This window comes from Anser anser, assembly GCF_964211835.1.
Source record: "Anser anser genome assembly, chromosome: 1".
NCBI lineage: Eukaryota > Metazoa > Chordata > Aves > Anseriformes > Anatidae > Anser > Anser anser.
The window spans coordinates 157051864-157072186 of NC_139720.1; the positions used below are offsets into that span (position 1 = coordinate 157051864).

The 20323-nt window shown below is 34.7% G+C and overlaps 1 protein-coding gene across 3 annotated transcripts in view; it reads left to right on the forward strand.

The window, feature by feature from the left end:
* Positions 1-20323, forward strand: part of UGGT2 (UDP-glucose glycoprotein glucosyltransferase 2) — a 95318-nt gene that overhangs the window by 57992 nt on the left and 17003 nt on the right. For all 3 annotated transcript variants that reach the window (XM_083800436.1, XM_083800434.1, XM_083800435.1), the window contains 9 exons: positions 47-142; positions 1886-1988; positions 7131-7210; positions 8876-9065; positions 9983-10141; positions 11337-11422; positions 17426-17510; positions 18898-18980; positions 19954-20052. In XM_083800436.1, coding sequence (XP_083656562.1) covers positions 47-142; positions 1886-1988; positions 7131-7210; positions 8876-9065; positions 9983-10141; positions 11337-11422; positions 17426-17510; positions 18898-18980; positions 19954-20052 — 981 coding nt within the window. The remainder of the gene's footprint in view (positions 1-46; positions 143-1885; positions 1989-7130; positions 7211-8875; positions 9066-9982; positions 10142-11336; positions 11423-17425; positions 17511-18897; positions 18981-19953; positions 20053-20323) is intronic.

Genomic DNA, 20323 nt, shown 5'->3' on the forward strand with positions numbered 1-20323 from the left:
TTCTAATGAAAATCATTGTGACTTGCATGTGCTTTATTTAATATAGTGGCAGTGATTTCATTATGAAAATAGATGCACTACTGTCGTCTTTGCCTAAAACAGAGGTGAGACAAGATGCTGAATTACTCAAGGAACAGCACAGGTGAGTTCTGTCTGTCATTGTAATGGACCTATAGTATTTTCATATTAAAATTATAATATACTGATTGTTACATTCAGTTTTTGGAAACTTCAGTAAGCATTCCAGTTTTAAAAGTTTTTGATTGTATGGTTGTATGAACAATCTGTTCATCTGTCCTAGTGTAATACATTTTTTACCTGTCTTTTAATAGATTAATTAGTAATACCTAATGGTTTTCCAGCCTTAGCCATTATTGAAGAAAGAGTGATTACAACAGGTGTGAATAGAAGCGCTTATCTGGTTAGAAAACTTGGAGTCCATACTTAACATTTATCAAATGTAATTGCACAGATCAGAAGTAAAAGAAGTCTCCATTAATTTTCATTAATGTGGAACTACAATATAGCTTATTCAGTTTGTTAGTCCTGAGTACTCTTGGCAAGGCTAACGCACATATGCTTATGCTCGTAAAACAATTTGTGGATTTAGCAGTGTCACTCTTGACTCCTGTTCTTAGCTTGACTCTAAAATACAATAAGATTAAACTCTAAAATACAACCAGATTACATTCAAATTCAAATAGATTTGGCTCAATGGCACCTAATTCCTTAAAAAAAACTGAGCAGACTGTCTTGAGCAGACAGATTTACACTTGCCAGGCTCATACTAGTGTTACTAGTGTACTTCTATACAGAATCCTTGTTTTTCTGATCCTAGATTTAAAAAGTGAATATGCCACAAGCACCTTCTTTTGTTGTCATTGTTATTGAGACCTAAAATACTAGGATGTACCTCTATGAGTCCTGTCTTTGTAATGGACACTAACAGTAGCCATTTTTAATTTAAGCATAGCTGGGGCAAGCTTTCTGGAGCAAAGGCAGGCACATTCTTTAAAAGACATGCACAAAAACCATGATCAAAATTAAAATTAGGGTGATATTATTTCCAAATCCTTACTTGTTTCTATTTGCAAAACTGTTCTAGCCTGCTGTGCCACTGTCCTTGCCCTGCCTCTTCTAGTTGTTGGAAAGACAAACAGTGATATCAGTAGCCTGCTTTAAGTGGCTAACACCTTTTCCAAGGTTTTACTAATAACGTGGAATGCTGTGCTACTTCTGTGCTGGAGGGAGTTTGACCTCACTAACACTAATCCCATTTCTAAGTATTCTTTTTCTCGAAAACCATTTTGTGTATTTACAGCACATTATTTTTTTTACTAGTTTTTCCTTCCTGTACAACCAGATTAGTTTAACTGGAGTCTCCTTGACTTCTTCTAATGAAGCTAAATTATCTTCTGTAATGCATAAAACTAATTCATCTGATCAACTTTCACATTTTTCAGTTGCATGTGAAATGTGTCACCATTGGCACTTGTCAAATCTGATAGTCGTAGATATCAGTAAAAGAAAGAGTAAATGTCACTGAAGAAAATTGTGGACAAGCGACAAAAAAGGCCCTTTTTTGAATTTTGCTCTCTGTTTTTCTTTTATTTTATTGATTTTGTAATTAAGCGTATATTTAACTGATAACCAGTATGGAACTATGTAGATTAATACTAAATTTTAATTGCTGTTCGTATTTGGCTTTTCTAGTGATATCACAGGGGACAAAAGTGACTACTGAGGAAATGAGGAAAATATCTTCATAAGCAGTGAAATATGAAGTGGCTTTTATATTACAGATTTGTGCCTAAAAATTTTTGTTATTTCTATAAACTCATTTTGGAGTTTTCACTTATTTATTGTTTTGGGTTTTTTTTAACAGCATAGTAAAAGTCGATCCCCAAGAGAATGAACCATTCTATGATGTTATTGCTATTGTTGATCCATTGACAAGAGAAGCACAGAAGATGGCTCATTTGTTGATTGTAAGATGGTGGTCATTTCTTTTAATTTGCATATTTGCAGTTTAATTTGTACTAAACTTATTTTCATGTAAAGTGTAGTAAACAGGTAAACAGAATTTAGGTATTTTTTAAATATCTATTTGGTTATTTAAATTAATACTAAAAAGTTGGGGATGATCTAATTCATCATTGTAAGTACCTTATTTGCAATTAAAATTGAGATGCCCTATGAACCAGTCTTCTTAGAAGTGAGTCCATAAATGCTCTTTACAGTCAGTAGAAGGAAAGGAGGAGTATGCGTAATGGAGAGGGAGAGGATCTCCCATCTCAAAATCTTAAAAGGCATATGTTTCTTTCCATTATGCCGAACCACCTTAGTTTTCCAATGTACCTAAATGAGGTGGTCTAAATCTGACCCGTAATATCATCATAAGATTGGACTATAAACCTTTCAGCTCTTGGAAGGGTATTTCTCCGTTGATTAATGCTACCAGGTATATCTAGAAGTCTTCCATTGTGTGTAGCTATTGATCATCTAAAGAGAGACTGTCCTAAAAACATTGCTCATAAAATGATTTTCTTCTTTCACTAGCTGCAGAATATCACTCTGCCTCAGGTTCCTTTATAGTTTCCCATAAAAATGTAAATTTTGTCTTCTTTTTATGGTCCGTTAGAATTCTGAAGCCCTTTGCTTGATTTTTGCTGCATCCTGTTTTATCTTTTTCTCTGCAGTAATTATGGAAGTTCCATAAATTCTTACATCACTTTTTCCCCTCCCATTTTCATACCCTTTTTGTGTAGAATGGTGAGGCATCCAGTCACTCTTCGTACATAATAGTGAAACAAAGTAAGAAGTTTAAAAATTTCATGAAAATTCTCATACCACAAACTTGTTTGTTTTGAGACTCTTAAATACTAGCTTTTTTCTCTAGAATCAGATCTTTCATTTCACCATTCTCTATTAAAATGAAATGTTGAACCTACCAAATGAAAATGTTTTGTTTTTGGAATTGGCGGGAAACTCTCTCTATTCAGCCAGAAGTTCATTTTCTGGTAAGTTGCCTCAGGTCTTTTTAGCTGTGATCAGAAGCCTCCATTTCTCTTAGTGCAGCAAATTCCCTAATGAACAATATCTTCCTTAATGCACGTCTAGGCAAATGACTCCCATGGTGTACCAATCTGTTCAGCCATCGTAGATGCGACTTGATTCATAGGAGCTCTGGTTTTATTCAGCTTGCCAACCCTTCAGAGAGAATAATGAAATGCTATTGAAACTAAGCAAATCAGAAATATTTTAATGCAGATGAAACTTACTTTCACATTATTTTTTTTAATTAAAAATAAATTAACTTGATTTCTTTCTTTTAATTCTTATTATCTGAAAGGCTACCAATGTGGTAATATTCATGAAGAATTTTTGACAAAACATGCCTATGTATACAGCAAGCCCCAAACTCAAAGTTTCTGAATGGATGCCTCTCTGATTATGTTGCTGTATATACGCTGAGAAAGTTGGAACTGTTCATCCTGGAGAAGAGGAAGGTCAGGAGGGATCTCATCAATGTATACAAATACCTGAAGGGGAGAGTGCAAAGAGGGCAGAGCCAGGCTCTTTTTAGGGGTACCCAGTGCCAGGACAAGAGGCAGTGGGCACAGACTGGCCCACAGGAGGCTCCTTCTGAACACCAGGAATCACTTCTTTACTGTGTAGGTGACAGAGCACTGGCACAGGTTGCCCTGAGAGGCTGTGGGGTCTCCTCCTTGGAGACCTTCAAAAGCCACCTGGACATGGTCCTGGGCAGCTTGCTCTGGGTGGCCCTGCTGGAGCAAGGGGTGGACCAGATGGTCTCCAGAGGTCACTTCCAACCTCAGCCATCTTGTGATTCTGTGATATAGATGACATAAATACTGTAAGCTTTAAGTACCAGAATATATTTATATTTAAAGAATCTTTTTTTTGAGTGATATAAGTGGACTAGCACCCGGAATTTTGGGATGGTACCAAGTCATGATGCAAAATTTATGTAGCAACTACCACAGCAAGGAGCATGATTCTTTCCTCAGTCATTGTTGACTGTGTCACATTTTAATTTTTTGCTCTGATGAAAACTTGCTATTATATTACTTTTGTCCCTTATTAGTCACTTCAAATAAGTGTTTTGGTAATATTTTTTGAAATATAAATGATAAACTACTCATATGAAATGGAACTGAAATTGAGAAGGTATAAACAGCTATAGGTAAGCAGTAAAATAACTTTACTGCTTAGTATCAAAAAATGGCAATTCAAGGCCAGGGGCAAGGTATGAGTTGGAGCATGAATGAGTTAGAGCAGAGTCAGGGCTTCTATCTGTTTTTGTTTGCCTTTTTTTATTTATTTATTTATTTTTAATATATAGTGGATTGTATCATAAGAACTGCTCTATATCCTCTCCAGAGGGAGTCAGGTAGAACTTTCGAATTTTCCATAGAAATAGTGTTTTGCCTTTTTTAAAAAGTTTTGTCACAGACTTCAACATCAAATATTACTGTACAAGACAAGGGTCAGTGTCTATAGTAGATTTTTAAATACCATTGTTAACTTTACCAGGGTTGGACCACATCAGTTCTCAGCAGAATACATGGAGCAACTAACTAGTCCTAACTTATGAAGGTGGTCCCAAAGGTGATGTGACAAAAGTAGAAATTGCTTTTTCTAAAAATGAAGACAAAATTGAATGTTTTTTTCTCATGGTTCACCTAAAACAGCTGAAACAATATGTTACACATTTTGTTTGTTCAGTGCCACTGAACAAATTACCTGTCTCCTAGCCTAACTGCTTGGCTCCAGCAGTATGAACTGCTAAGATCCTACTACTTTTTTTTTTTCTTCTTCATGTAATAGTAGCTACTGAATTCAAAGACCTCAAAAATGTGAAGTGAAAAATCCCCCTTTTTTTTTCCTTTGTTCATTCTGTCTTCAGGGAGAAACTCTTATTCCATTCCGAAAGTGAGGAGAAATCTCCAAAGGGAGCCTCTTCTGATAATCAAGTCTGATTTCCTACATAACATGGGTCATGGGACTTCTTTTGATCAATTAGCATTTGAAGTAGATTTTTTTTTTTCAATCTAGTCCTAATTTAAATATTGCTAAGTGGTTAGGTGCCAATCACAGTTCTTACTGAGCTTTTCCAGTGTTAATTAACCTGACTATTAAACTCAGACTTGGAATTGCAGATTTTAATTTAGCTCCATGCTTTACACATTCATCTTCTCTTCATTTTGTCAGCTCTATTGAAGTTTCTATTGTAAGAGATTGTTTTCAGTGTAGATGTTTAATGTTATGGTGATGTTTGCACACAGTTCCAAGTGATTAGTTGAATAATCATGGTGTAGTGAGTTAATGCTTTTTGGACGAGTTGTGGTAACTGACTGTAAGCATTTGAAAAGTGACTGCACATACAAAACAAAATTTGGGCTTGAATCATTTTCAAGACATGTTTACTGAAATAATTCAGCTATTTGCTACAGTTTGAAATACTTACAGAACAAAATTCCCAGGCTGCTCTTTGCATTTTCTTAATTAAAGTAAACAGACTGAATTCATTGAATAAGTTGCCATATCAGAGGCTTTCCAATTCCTCTTATTCATTGACCAGAGAAGAACTTTCCTAATTTTCCTCAGTTATTTGCTGCTTAACATTACTCTTAATATTATGAATTACTACTCTTGGGGTATGAATATATGGATGGAATATGGTTATATACCTCTGCTTTTTAAAAGCGCATATTGGGCAATACCTGCAATAAATCTAAAACATTATTTTGCCCTGAAATTCTTCCTTAAGCTTCCTCAAGCTTCCTCTCTCTAAGGAAAGAGTTACTTGAGCTTTATTCATTCTAGATTAATTTGTTAATCTTAAAAGCTTTATGAGGATTTGAATAATTACAAGTATCATTGCTTTCCAGGTTCTCATTTCCTGGTTCTTCACTTGTTTTCACCCTTATGCCATTCCCTAGTCTTCATTTTTTGCTCAATAGTTTTTCAGTGATGGTATTCAGGTGAGGCAAAGGATGAGAATGACAAACTGTGAGCAATGTGTCAGCTATGCAAAATTGTAGCACTATAGCAGACTATGCAGCCATGGGTTGAACTGAGGAAGGAAAAATACTGTTTATAATAAAAGAGAGATTTAAGGATGGTCATTGTCTTGCTTTGTTCCTAATTTACTTACCATTATAGTAAGTTTAGCTGTAGTGGTATCAGTATTTTAACTTAGTTTTAATATCTTATTTGCTTTTTCTGATAATATCCATAAAGGTAGACACAGTTGCTTTATACTTTCAAATAAGCACTTTTGATCAGAAACCACATAAATGAAGATAACTTGGTAAAGGTTTCTAAGAGTGTTTTAAAGAAAATAAATACTTTGTTAATTTTAAGCAAAACAGATTGCTCTCAAAGGTTTCTAAGAGTGTTTTAAAGAAAATAAATACTTTGTTAATTTTAAGCAAAACAGATTGCTCTCAAAGAACATCTTTTTCTAGTATTATAGCTCCTGAATAACAGCATCCAGAAAATTAGTATTTTAGAAATGAATAGATGAATAAACTGAGAAAGAAGTAGAAATTACTTTAAATAACTTGAATGTTTTGAAATTGATTGAGTGGTTTAGCATACCATTAATCTATTACTGACAATATTAAAACAGTTTTATGAACTTTACTGTATTCATCAATTTACTGTGTACAGCAATTTTAGTAAGACTGAAGGTCATTGTTTTAAGATTGGTTATTGGATCAAAGGCACATGTTGTACTTACTTTAAAGGGCTTTAAAATCCTCCAGAAAACACAGTATGAGAAAAGTGATACTATAATTTACTCATTCATTGGAAAATAAGGATAGCTGCTCTATAAAAATCTGTATCACTGGTAGAAAACATTAACATTTTGACTATCAAAAATATTGTGTGCTAAATCATTCACTTTTCAAAAAGGTCAAATCTTTATTTGCAATAACTGGCAACATCCCTTAATATACAGATATATTAGGAACTTTATAATGTTTGAGATTTCTACTGAAGCTTGAGAAATGACAGGATGCTACAAGGATAGTTTTGGTTTATTTTCAAAGTTTGATGATTATCAAGAACCATTTTTTACGCAGATTTTTTTTCTGTAGGTACTCAAAGACATTGTCAATATGAAACTCAGGTTGTTTTTGAACTGTAGATCTAAGCTGTCAGAAGTGCCACTGAAGAGGTGAGTAGTTCATAGCTTTTCTTACAAGTATATGATCTCACTTGAATTAAGAAAAAAAGCCTTAATGGTACATATTCCATTAAGAAAGAAAAAGTGGGTGATGTATATGGTTTCTTCTGTTGCATTAGTTATTTTCTTTGAATAAAAGTTGAATGTTACTGAAGTAATTGTCTAGAAAAATTTCTAGTTCTAAGAAATCAAACATTGCGTCACAGAGGAGTGATCTAGTCCCTCAAATACCCCTGTCATAAACAATCACTGTAGAAGTCAGTGGAGAGTCTTTCATGCCTGTGGACACTTGTAGAGAGAGATTATCTACCTAACTTGGTCGTATCTTGATTTTTACAGATTTGGTACACTAAATCTAAAGGTAAAATTTGTCCGAGTAATGTACAGTCTATAGTGGCGAATTCATTTTAATTCATTAAGGACCCAGAAAGCTTTAAATTGAATTTTCTCTTAACTGGCTATAAAGACTAGGGTTCACTAATTCAGTTACAGACATTTACACTGAAGTGAACTCCCCAGAGAGGGCTTCTTTCCCTCTAAGAGATGCATTTAAGCACTGCCGTCCATCCCTTTGGCAGAAATTTTACCTATAATCTTGTCATCAGTGAGAGCTGATGATAGTGTCTACCCTTTATCCAGTAGACTAGAGAATGAATTAGTTGTCCACAAAACAGAAGGCCTTAGTTTCTATTCAGCTTCAGAGAAAATGAATGCACATCTCTTATATTGCAAGAGAGTGACTTCAGAGTATCGTGTGTGATAGCTTTTAAAGCTTGCCACTTTACAGGTTTTAGAGCTTCGGAAAGGTAAGAGGAAGAAGTGTTCTGCGACCTGCCCTGAGGACAGGTTGTATTTTTCTCACGGCAATGTTTTCATGTAAAAAGCCTCCATGTACACCCTAGTCCAAATACTTTGCGGGAAAACTCTATCCTTCTTACCTTTTTACTTTTTTAAAAACCACTTTCATAGTAATTAAATGTTTTGTGGTTTTTTCCATATGAAGTACTAATTGCTTGCTGCTTTCATTCTGATGGAGAAAGATGGAGATCTTCAGTGCTCATCTTTCTCTGTTCTGATTCTTCTCATTTTGTTGGATAGCACTACAGGAAGGAAAGAAGGAAAACATCATCATTATGTTGTTTCAAGAATCTTTTCCCTAGGGAATAAGAGTTGGAGAATAGAGAGACCTCTCCTTCCCACTGCTCTCTGTCTTTGCTGCTGCTAGTGTCAGGAACTGTTCCCAAAGACACTTTTTTTCCAGCAGATTAGTCCGTTTAGTTTAGTGATAGAGATTCTGAGAATCCAAGGCAGTACACGGTCAAGATATTTAGATGCCCCTCTTGGGTATTTTTACTTTCCCCGCTGTTAAGAATGTAAGTGGAAGCTATGCACATTCCCAGCAAAAATTTATCCAAAACAAATAGTTCTGTTCTGTACCAACCCATTTGAGAGAGTGTATGTATTGTCTGACAGTATTCCACAGTATTCTGCAAGAACAGGGAGATGCCATGCCTCCAAACATCATTAATGTGGTAAGCATTCACTATATTATAACATACTTCAGCAGAACATTGTATTTGCAACTCAGCCTTCGTACTTCAGTAAACATGGCACTTTTTTTTAACACTTTTCAACAGCTTCTTTCTTTTCCAATAGCTTCTATCGTTTTGTTCTGGAACCAGAATTAATGTACGGGATCAACAAACACCTTCCTTCTGAACCTGTGGCAAAATTCTTAGAAGTGCCAGAATCGCTGCTTTTGACTCTAAACATGATCACTCCTGAAAGCTGGTTGGTTGAAGCAGTAAACAGTTCCTGTGATCTTGATAACATTCATTTACAGGATGTAAGTAATAATTTGTAAGCATTATAAAACTTGTATTGTACCTTCAATCTCAAGAGGGAGGGAAAAGGAAATCTTGTGGGATTTTTGTCTCTGTTTTCCAGAAATGCTTTCTGTGCTAATTGATAATTTGGTCAGTATTTTACCATTTTTATTTTCATTGTCTGCTTTTCCACATTCTCTCGCTCTCTGTCTCTCTCTCTCTCTCTCCAAGAAGAGCCTTTAAAGAAATCAGTGAAAAGAAACACAGAATGCATATTAAAAATAAAAGTACTTTATCTACTGTGTTGAGCTTTTAATGTTTATGAAAGTATGCATAGTTTTTGAGAAAAAAAAAACTAAAAAATGGATTCTGTGTGTTATTTGTGATATTTTTCTATTTCTCTTTTTTATTATGTATTTTTGGTAGAAATAGGATTAACCTGATTATATCTTAAAATAAACCTGAATATATTGCTGTTTATTAATATAGATAAAAACATAGATTTAAATATTTGACCTTTTTTTAGTTTAGATTTTTTTAAATTATATATAATTATATTTTTAATCCTCAGTTTCCAAATAACCAAATTTGTTTCATTCACTAATCTTATGCAAAATACTGAGGGTGTTTGATCCACCAAAAATGTGAATTTGGAACGTGTATCATAAAAGTGAAGTTTGGGATTTATCTTACCAAAGCTGAGATGTCTCAGCTTTCTCAATAGTCAGTGGAGAGAAGGTTCTTCTAGATTTGTCCTTTTTATCTTGGATACCTATTTTAAAATTGAGAGAAGTTCCCCCTGGAAGAGCCTTTGTCTTATTTTTGACAGTTGAAGTTAGGTGAGATAAATCCCAAACAACATGCTTGTCATTGTAAAATGTTGCTTTTTCCACATAGTTAAGTGATGTAATCTAGTAATAAAATATTCCTTCCACAGATAAAAGGGACTGTTACAGCAGAATATGAACTGGAATACATATTGCTTGAAGGACATTGCTTTGATGTAACAACTGGACAACCTCCTCGAGGGTTACAGTTCACCCTGGGCACAAAAAATAATCCTGTCATGGTTGATACTATTGTGATGGCCAACTTGGTAAGTATTAAGTACAAAACAGTCATACAAAACCAATTGCACACTCTTCATGAGTATTCTTTATGAGATTTTTGTTCGTAATAGAGAAGTCCATTGTTGTTCTAAATGGAAAAATCAATTTCTCTGTGTTGCGAAATTACCAATGTTAAAAGTATCAGCAGTATCCTGGAGTTGAGACCATCTACAAAAGAAGATGTGCATCTCTGATTTACCCAGCTTTTTCCTCACACTGTTAAAATCCAATATAGATTTTAGTTTAGGTTAATTTTAGACCTTTACCTGAAGTGCCTAATGTTGGAGTCTCATTGCCTTAAGTTGATAATAGGAGGTAGATATCCTCAGATGAAGACTCTACCAATAAACATAAGGTATGAATCACTTTCTGATTAAAATAACCATTTTTGTTAAAAAATGATCCAAGCAAAGAAGGCTTCTATTTTAGTTGCTTCAGATAAGTGCTTAAAGCCTCTGTGGACAAACCTGCACTTCAGAATTCCTCTGGTCACCTGAAGTAATTATTTCTATTGGCATCAGTTTGTAGAGCAGAAGATCTTGTGATTCCTGAAGTGAAAGACTTATTTTGTCTTGTCTAAGGTAATTTGATAGAGAAAGATTAACTTTGGTGAATAAGATCTGTCACCTATCTGCCATTCTCAGTTCTCTGTGAAAATTGTATCACAAAGAATAAAATGCTTAATAAACTGTGACTCTTTGACTTTTACACAAGTACTGAATGCTTTCTCAACAGCAGAAGGTGTTCAACATGATGAAGCTCCCATGTTTGTTTCCAAAGCTTGTTTCATCTGGCTTTCACACAGTGATGCCTGTATGCAGTATTCCTAAATTGGAAAGAGTTGTGTTGACTGGAAAGTTGTTACGGACAAAAATTTTTAATTTGAAAGAAGCTTTTCTGCTTAGGGTCTATTTAATAATTCACGTCTTTACTGCTCACCTACTGTTCTAGATGAAGATTTTGTATATGCCTCAAATTCAGCTAGAAACAAACGGAACACATTAATATGGACATACAGAAAAGGTGATATTATACCATATTACATTAAGGATTAGTGTGGCAGTAGGTAGTGTTTATTGACCTTAGCTGCAGTACCAAATGTTCTGTAATTGATGTTTGGATATTCACATGGTTGATTATGAAATGCTGACAGAAAAATGCCTGTCTTTTTACTTTTCATAGGGGTATTTTCAGCTGAAAGCAAATCCAGGTGCTTGGACACTGAGATTGCGTAAAGGGAAATCTGAAGAGATTTATCAGGTGTTTTCGTAAGTATTAATCTGTCCTTAGGAAACATAAATGAATCTGCTAAAGTTCAACATATTTTGAAAAGATCTGACAGTACTGAAGAAAAATGAACGAAAATAACATGAAAAAGTAGAACAGGGACGAAATGATGATTTACAGTTTATAACAGATGCCTTATTTCCTGATAGTGTAAGGGGAAGAAATTATAAAACATAAAAACTAAATTTGAAAGTGTTCTTTTTCTGGGCGATTTTTCATAAAATAGAGTTCACTACCTACTCATTTTACCGCACACCTGCAAAGCTAAGTAGCAAAATAAAGAAGTGTTTCATATAATCCCTTCGAGGATGATCTAGAATTGTGTGTATACATTGAGAGGCTGGAAATAAAGTGGACTGTGTATGATAGATTATACTGTATTCCTAATATTCTAAATATTGTAATAAATTTTTTACTTCTGTCTGGAATCACATTTTCCAAAGTTGCTCGACCAGATTTGAATTATCTGTGAAATTTTATCCATGATTCTAGTCCAATACTATTTTTAATCAAGATCTGCTTCTGAGTAGAGGTGTCTATTGAATGATTGTAGTTTAATTTCAGACTACGTATTCTGCGATGGTGTTTTTCTACTTTCTGCTTCTTGCATTTCTGAAATGAGTGTTGAGATATTTTGTCTTAAGCATTGATCTTTTTCAATATAAATTTAGTATTAGTTGCTTTCCTATTTTGTTCAGTAAGTTTTCCACTCTGTTAAGACATCTCTTCTCTTTACATTGAGCTAGGCTGTAATTTAAAATTTGAAATTGCTTTTGTTTCCATAATTGAAAGACAGGATAGAACAGAAGCATTAAATATTCACCAGTGTATGGTTTTCAAAGTATTGTTTAAAGGCATGTTTTATTAAGAAAAAGGAACTAATGCACTCTGCAGCTTTGTGTGGGATATACCTGACATAAATAGAAGTATTTCTCTGTAATAAATGTGGGTAGATATGTTCATAGTATTATAGGCCTTTCTCTCTTTTTCCTTTATTTTTTCTCATTTCTGAGCTGAAAATTCTGAGTATAGTTCTTCCTCATGCAGAGGCTCTCCATATATCTCAGTCATCCTTGTTGCTCTTATTTGTGTCTTCCCTAATTCTGCTCTATCCTTTTGAGTTGGTTGGCCGTAATTAAAGACAGACTTGTGGTGTAATAGCATTGGTAAATTTTTTACTGCTTTGTTTTCTATTAAGTACTAATGCCTGATCTCCATTTTCAGTATTGCTAGGCACTAAGCTGGTATTCTTAGAAATCTACGGTCTCCCAAGATCTCTTTCCTGAGAATTAATAGCTAATTTAAAGCTTCTTATAGCTTAATTATCATTAGGTTTCTTTTTTCTTGCACAGCAATTTCCATTAAATTCTATTAGTACATTAGTACTACTAGTTTCATTAAATTTCATTTGCCTTTGTATCATTCTCTTGTCGTAAGACTTTCCTGCATTTCTTCAATGTTTTAGATTTGCGTAAGGCCAAAATTCTATTTTAAGCTGTAGTATATGTTATAGAAAGATATACAGTTATAGAAAGAAACACACCTTGTTAATCTGGATTGCCTGTGCCCTGCCATGTTGCCTTTCCAGACGATGTTGGGATATTCGAAGTCTACCATGAGAACCACAGTCTGTGATCACAAGTCATCTTCCAGCTTTGTAAAGACTTCATCTAATTCCTCTTCCTGATCAGGCAATTTTTACAGACACCCACCACAATGTCACCTTAATCTCTCTGATCCTTACCCATAAACTCTGGATAGATTTATTGCTTCTTCCACAGCAAAGCTCTGTACATTCAACCCATTGCTTTGTGCCAGGTGCAAACCATCTTTCGTGACTTCTCTGCCTATCCTTCGTAAGAGGCCTTTGAGTCACTCAAGGCATGTGAGCTTCTCTGCCATTTTTGTGATCTTAGTGAGATCATAGCTTCGCAGCTATGAAACTTCTACTTTCTTCTGTTTATTTCCCATCTTGTGTGCATTCCCAGACAGGCTCCCAGCCATGCTGCTTTCTCAGGAGAAGCGTGAGAGCCTTCCCTTAAGCACTTCCTCACTGCTGACATACTTCTAGCTGTTCTTAGTCTTTGGTCAGCATTCCCTGACAAACCTGCTGTGAAGCCCTCCTTTACAGTGGCAAAGTGGTGTATCAGGTAGATCCCACCTCTCCTCAGCAGTCCTTTTTCATTGAAGAGGGTACAATAGCCATAGGTGCCAAAGCCATACCTGTAACACCAGCTGTTCAGCTAGATACTTTCCCTGCATGTTGTATGTCACAGCATATATCTGTAGTATATGAGGGCTTCCTCTTGAAGCTTTGGATCCAGTCCATTGTAGAGAAACATTGTTGTTTTATTTTAGCTTCAGTTCTTGCCTTTTTTTCCTTTCTCCCTGTAATTCTGTGGGCTGAAATAGGTCAATTTTCGTATAAAATATTTATTATTACTTGGAATTCAGGAACACACAGTTCCATGTGATGTTTAGTCATCAACTGCTATTATAAAATGAGTAAAACAATGACCATGCTTGCTGTTTTGAGTATTTAGTTAATGCATCAATTCCAGTGTTACAGGGAGACATGTTAACAGGATATTAAGTTCCTTCTACTTGTTTGCAACTTTCAATTTATTTTGTTTCAGCAATGGCTCACAATCTGTTGGAAAAGCAGAAAAGCGTAGTATTTATCCTAAGAAGTTCACTTAATCTCCACCACATGTAGCTATATAAGATGTCTAATTTAATGTTCAATTCTTAAAGTATATAAACTGATTTATGAAAGATATCATTGTAAAAAAATGTAGTGAGCTATAGTTGAATTAAAAAATGAAGCAAAGTGAAACAAAACCACTCTGCTTTCTAGGTTGGTTCAAAGGAAACTTAAAACATCCGCAGTTTTTTAAGATATTCTTAAAGATTTTCTTTAAGAAGTAATAAAAATGGGCTTTACTGAGCCCGGCTAAGTTATGTATAATTAATACTTGATGACGAATTAAAAAAATAACATTTATTTCATTTAATTATTACAAGCCATAGACTTAGAATATAACAGCTAAAGTATGTTTGGGGGGTTGTACCGGCATCTCTGATACTACTTTTAATGATATCAGTATTAGCAGTACCAAACTGCTGTCAGAACTCATGCAACTGTTTGATAACATGGAATTTTGCCAAGAGTTATTGCAGGATATTCTTTATCCTTGTACATTAATCAGAGCCATTCCTGTTAAACTGTACTTGACCCATTCTATTGAAGCACAGGCCTGTACGTTATAATAGGAGTTTTAGGGAAAATACAAGATTTTGAAGTCACAGCGTGTTTAACAACTCAGTGAGTATTTTGCTTCTCTCATAGTAACATCTAATACACATGCAAGTAATTTATTTTTACTCTGTGTAAATACACAGCTTTTGAAATAAGCTTTTTTTTTTTTTGTCAAATACTGGCTATAACAAGGATCATTATTCAGAAGCAGTCACACTTGTAAATCAATGTTATCAGTAAATTACTGTGAATGTTAGGAAAATTAAAATCAATATACTCAGCGACAGTCTGAACGCTACTTGTTATTAGAGCTTTGGTTCTGTGATGTCGGTAGGGAAACAGGTAGGTATTGCAAGAGAATAATTCATTATAAAAATAGATAGATATAGCCTCCCGCTGAAAATTTCATTTTTAAAAAGGCAACTGGGTATAATTTATTATATTTTGATGGTATGCAGACTGCTTAACTGAAATGTTTATCTTCTGCAATTTGGGCAAGGCGTTGTTTGTTTATTGTGAGATTTGAAAGGGTCTCCTCTGAATGCTTTTTTCTCCATATGGAGTTATCTGTATTTAAAAGTATGTAGGTATTTTGAAACAGATTAAGGCTGTGACCTAAATGGTCTGCTGGACATATTTAGTTTTATTCAATGATTATATAACAGTGAAGTAGTTATTGTTAAATATTTAATAGTGCCATCAGTATGCAAGACGTTTTGGTAAGATTTAAAAACAAAGTTGTGCCTGCCTTCAGTGAGTTTATAAATTACACTAACAGTGCTAGCAGTGTTCAGTACCTTTTGGAAAAAGCACAAAGTCCTTACTGTATTTGTTAAAGGAGTTCATAAATCATCATCCCACTTCTTCCAAACCAGGGGTCACATTCAATACATTTTTCTTATGATCACTGATTCGAAATGTACATCTGTTACATTAATAAAATGGCAACGTGCTGAGTATCATGCACAGGTACAAGAGGAGAGATCCTCCATAAGATTCAGCACACTAAGTTAAAATTAGAGGAGAGTATGATGGACTCAGTTTTCTGTCAGAGAGATACTTCCCTCAAAACAAGTGAACATCCTAGTCTGTAGCCATTGATAATGTAAATGAGTGACTGGGAATGAAAATGAAGAGAAGTACTCGGTCAGAAAAGAAAATCTAGTGTTACAGTAGGAAATATACAAGGATTTGAATGGAGAAACAGATAAATTATATCAAGACCAGTGTTAAGTGTAATTAATGGTAACTTTCATTATTTCCAATACATTGTTCCTACTGGGACAGAAACTCATCACGATGAGCCCAGTGCGGAGTAAAACACTTGTGAGCTCATAAAGTTGGAGTTGATAGTGGGGGATCCAGAGAAGAGATTTAAGGAGACAAAAGTGATGTTAAATTAATGGCCAAACCAAACAGTTCGAGAATATTCTAAATACTTTGGAAAACTATCTTCATCAGTGGAGCTACAGAGATAGCAACAGAACTCGTAACATGGAAATTTTGAGGTAAATGAGTGAATAAAAGAGAAAGTTTTGATTGTGGAAAAACTAAGGGCAAAAGTAAGACCACTTAAAATCTTGACTGTGCTAGCTGCTGCCATTTCTGCTGTCAACAGAAAAGAGTTTGGCTCTTGTTTTACTATTTTAGAGCTTTTTAATTGCACTATTTACGGTGGAGATCAGTGCCCTTTTATGTTGAGTGCTGTGATAAGAAGACAGTTCTTGACTGACTGTTCATATATGCAATATTTTAAAAGTGTGAAAGTAAAACTAAATTGGTGGAAAGGTCAAGATAATTCTGAACATTGTTTTGTGCAAAAATCTCTATGAAACTTAGTGATCACAGGTTTTAGGGAAATTCATTAAATAGAAAATACGGGTAAATATATAAAATCCTGTCACTTTTAGGTAAGTAAAATGAAACAGATTGAAGAAAAAAAAAGGGGGGGGCAAACCTAAGGGGTAGCAGATCACTTTCTTAAACCAAGATTTTGTATGTGTAGCTGTAGCAAGGGGAAACCATATAATGGCATTAAAAGAAAGAAAGGATTGAAGGAAAAATGTATGGGCTTTTGAGATATAAGAGCTATAAAATTTGAGAATTATGCTATTTCGCAGCAACACAGAGAGACAGCAACACTTCTCATACTTCTTACTGAGTGGATGAGTGCAGTTTAGAAATGCCTGAATAGCTTTAAATTGATGGTTGGGGGCAAATGTTCATGTGGTGCATTGCTTACAGCCCCGTCTGTTACCAAAACCAACCATTTTTACCAGCCTTACTCTTTCAGCACTGTGATGAAGCTTTCACCAGACCTTTTAAAGTAGATTTATTTTAAAAGTACATTTAGTGCCATCACAAAGCAATTTCTAAGATTTTTTCCGTATTTGAGAAATGAAATGTAGTTTAATATTTTAATACAATATGTATCTGTATAATGCATAATAATATATTCAGCTCTAGATTGCTGCATTTTTTCATTGGTTAATAAAATTTCCTGTAAAAATTCAAATTAAAAAGTGAGGGTTAAAACTGAGGGCAATGACTAGGTATGAATAAAGCTCAGGAAGTGTCTGAAGTTAGGATATAATTAGGTGCAAGTGAAGAAATTTTGTTTCTATAAATACAAGCAATCCTAAACCTTATCCTCTAATTAAACACAAGTGATAATGCATGTTTTAATGAGTTAGTACATTTGCACATTTTTTTTTTCCCCTCACAGCCATGAAGGAACAGATTCTGTAGCTGACCTGGCTGATGTTATTGTGGTTTTAAACAACTTCAGAAGCAAAATTATCAAAGTTCAAGTATGTAAAGAGATATTTTGTCTGCACTATTTCTTTATATATGACTAAAGCTCACGTCTTAGGCTATATTTAAACGGAAGAAATATACTGGAATATATAATTTAGATTTTGTAAATTTAAATAGAGAAGGGTATGTAAATTAATCTGGTTAATTTGATCAAGTCAGGTTGTACTAATTGTGTGGGAGATTTTTAAATAGCTATTAAAATAATACATCTGTGTACATAACATCCCAGCTCAATACTGTATTTAAAACAAGGAGTGAGCACCTCTTGAGGCATCCAGTTCTGCCCTGTGACTGGGGAGGGACTTTACAAGAAGTCCAGATACCAAAATTAGGCATGTTGAATTCTGCCCTAAGTTTCCAAATCTGTGTAAATGAAATTACATTACTTTAAATCATAAATATATATCAAAAACAAAGAAAAATAAGTTACATTATGTAAGTAATATTTTGTTTATGTGTATTTGGTATGTCCTATCCTAATATCAGACACTGAGAAGCAGAGAGAACTATATAAACATAAATAGAAAGAAGTATTTAACAATCATTTATTTCCAGAGTTTCTTCCCCAGTTCTCTAATTGAAAGTTTCCAGAACCTTAAGAAAACAAGTAACATTCTGGAGGGTGAGGAGACTGCCTTTAAACCACAGAGAAGGGGTAAAGGGTGCCAGCTTGCTTTAAATAGGAAAAATATTTTATGTGAAAAGTGGTGCATTTTAGAACCACTTCAGCGATATCTAGTATATGGCTTCAGCACCATTAGTTAAAAGGAGACTTAGTGTGAAGAGAAGTCTGCAAGTGTTAATTTGACAGTGTAAACATGAGAAACTGCTATGGTTGTAACAATATATTCAAACACCTAGTTTTGGAAGGTATTTGGGTTTCAAAAAGTTATTTTTTTAATCAAGGAGATTAAGGTCAGCAAACAAAATGAATTTGGTGTCTTATTTAGTAGCTGGGTAAGACAACAGAAATGGCTTAAGTTGTACAGGAGAGTGTTTCAGGCACAGATTTGTCACTTTCTCCTTGTGAAGGGATTACGAGAATCAGGGTTTCCCTTCAGTGCATGGTGCACCACCCTGCTACTCTTCTTCTGTCCGCTAATGTCTGTATCGCAAAATCACACCTTTATCTTCTGTCCGGGAGGAAAATGAGCTATGGTACTTTGCTTCTTGTTACGATATGTTCTGTACATAGTTTAAAAGTATGAAATGACATTTTTACAGTCCAGTTTAACACAGTTCAGTAACTATTTTACGGAAATGGGAATTGGTAAGATGTAAGTCCAGCTAACCAGTAGTTGTTTGATAGCACAACTGAAGTAGTAATTATGATCAAATAATTTCACAAATTACATAAATTCATTTATTGTACACGACTAGGTACAGAAAAAGCCTGATAAAGTGAATGAAGATCTCCTTACTGATGGAATAACAGAAAAAGGAAATTTGGAATCAGTTGCAAGGTAATAAATAAATTGTTTATATTTTAACTGTGCCAGGACATTTTCATTATTCCTCATAATGTGTTTTTTAGATGATAGTGATACAAACATCCGAAAAGACCTGATGTCTCCCCAAGGGATTTATAATATAAATAAAAGGGGGAAAAAGACAAGTTATGATGTCTTGTACATCTCATTATTTATTTCCTTTTTAATCCTTTCTTTCCATTTCTAGTTCCTGTTCATTTTCTCCATCAACATTATTATTATTTTGCTGTGGCAGGGAATCAGTCTCAATATGTGTTACGTGTTACTCATTGGTATCAAACTGAACATCAAAAAGCAGGCTATGATGCTATTTCTCTGCTGCTAGACAAAATTTATGAAAGCCCATGAAGTCTATTTAAATATGTCAATGAAATACCTCTTTAAGTTTGACTTTTGTAAGTAATTGTAATAAACTTTTCTGCACACCCTCACCCAATAAAGTTCTTAGCTGATCTTCCTGTTGAGTCAGAGTTGTAGCTCAGGAGCATGAGCTCGAGTCCTGCAGTTTGTCTGCCAGCTTCTTCCAGTCTAGAAACTTGTCACATATCCTTCCTCTTCAGTATGGAAAAAAAGTCAGAAACACTGTTCGGGACCGGGACCTGCAGTCTGTTTAGTCTATGAGAACTCAGCGCTAGTGGAAGGGTTGCCTTCTTCGGAGATGTCATACCGTGCAGTCATTGCTGCATCGCTGATGCCTTCCTGTTTGACTGAAAAAATTTGAGACTGCAGTTGTTCCGTCATTTGTCCTGAGTGGTCGTGAGGTGTACTTCCCAAAAGATTTTGGTATCATAGGGATGTGCAGAGGAAATAAAAACGTAAAGGTATTCAGTTACTGTAGGATGAGTATGTCTTTTGTGTATTTTCTGACTTGTGATTATTTACAATCTCAATGGTAACGTAGTAGTATTTTCTTCATGCTTATATAATAATTCAATTATTTTCTTAGTTTTTCAGAAGAAATTCCACCAGAAGAGAAGGAAAAGAAAAGTGATATTCTTAATATATTTTCAGTCGCTTCGGGCCATTTATATGAACGTTTTTTAAGGTAAGTAAAGGTTCAAATAAATTTAAGCAGCATAAAGAAGCTGACTTTTCTAACAAGGTGGTGTGTTTTAGCCTAGCAGGCAGCTCAGCAACACACAGCCACTCACTCACACCCTCACCAGTGGGATGGGAGAGAGAATCAGAAAGGTAAAAGTGTGAGAACTGGTGGGTTGAAATAAAGACAGTTTAATAGGTAGAGCAAAAACTGCACATCCAAGCAAAGCGAAACAAGGAATCCGTTCATTACTTCCAATCAGCAGGCAGGTATTCAG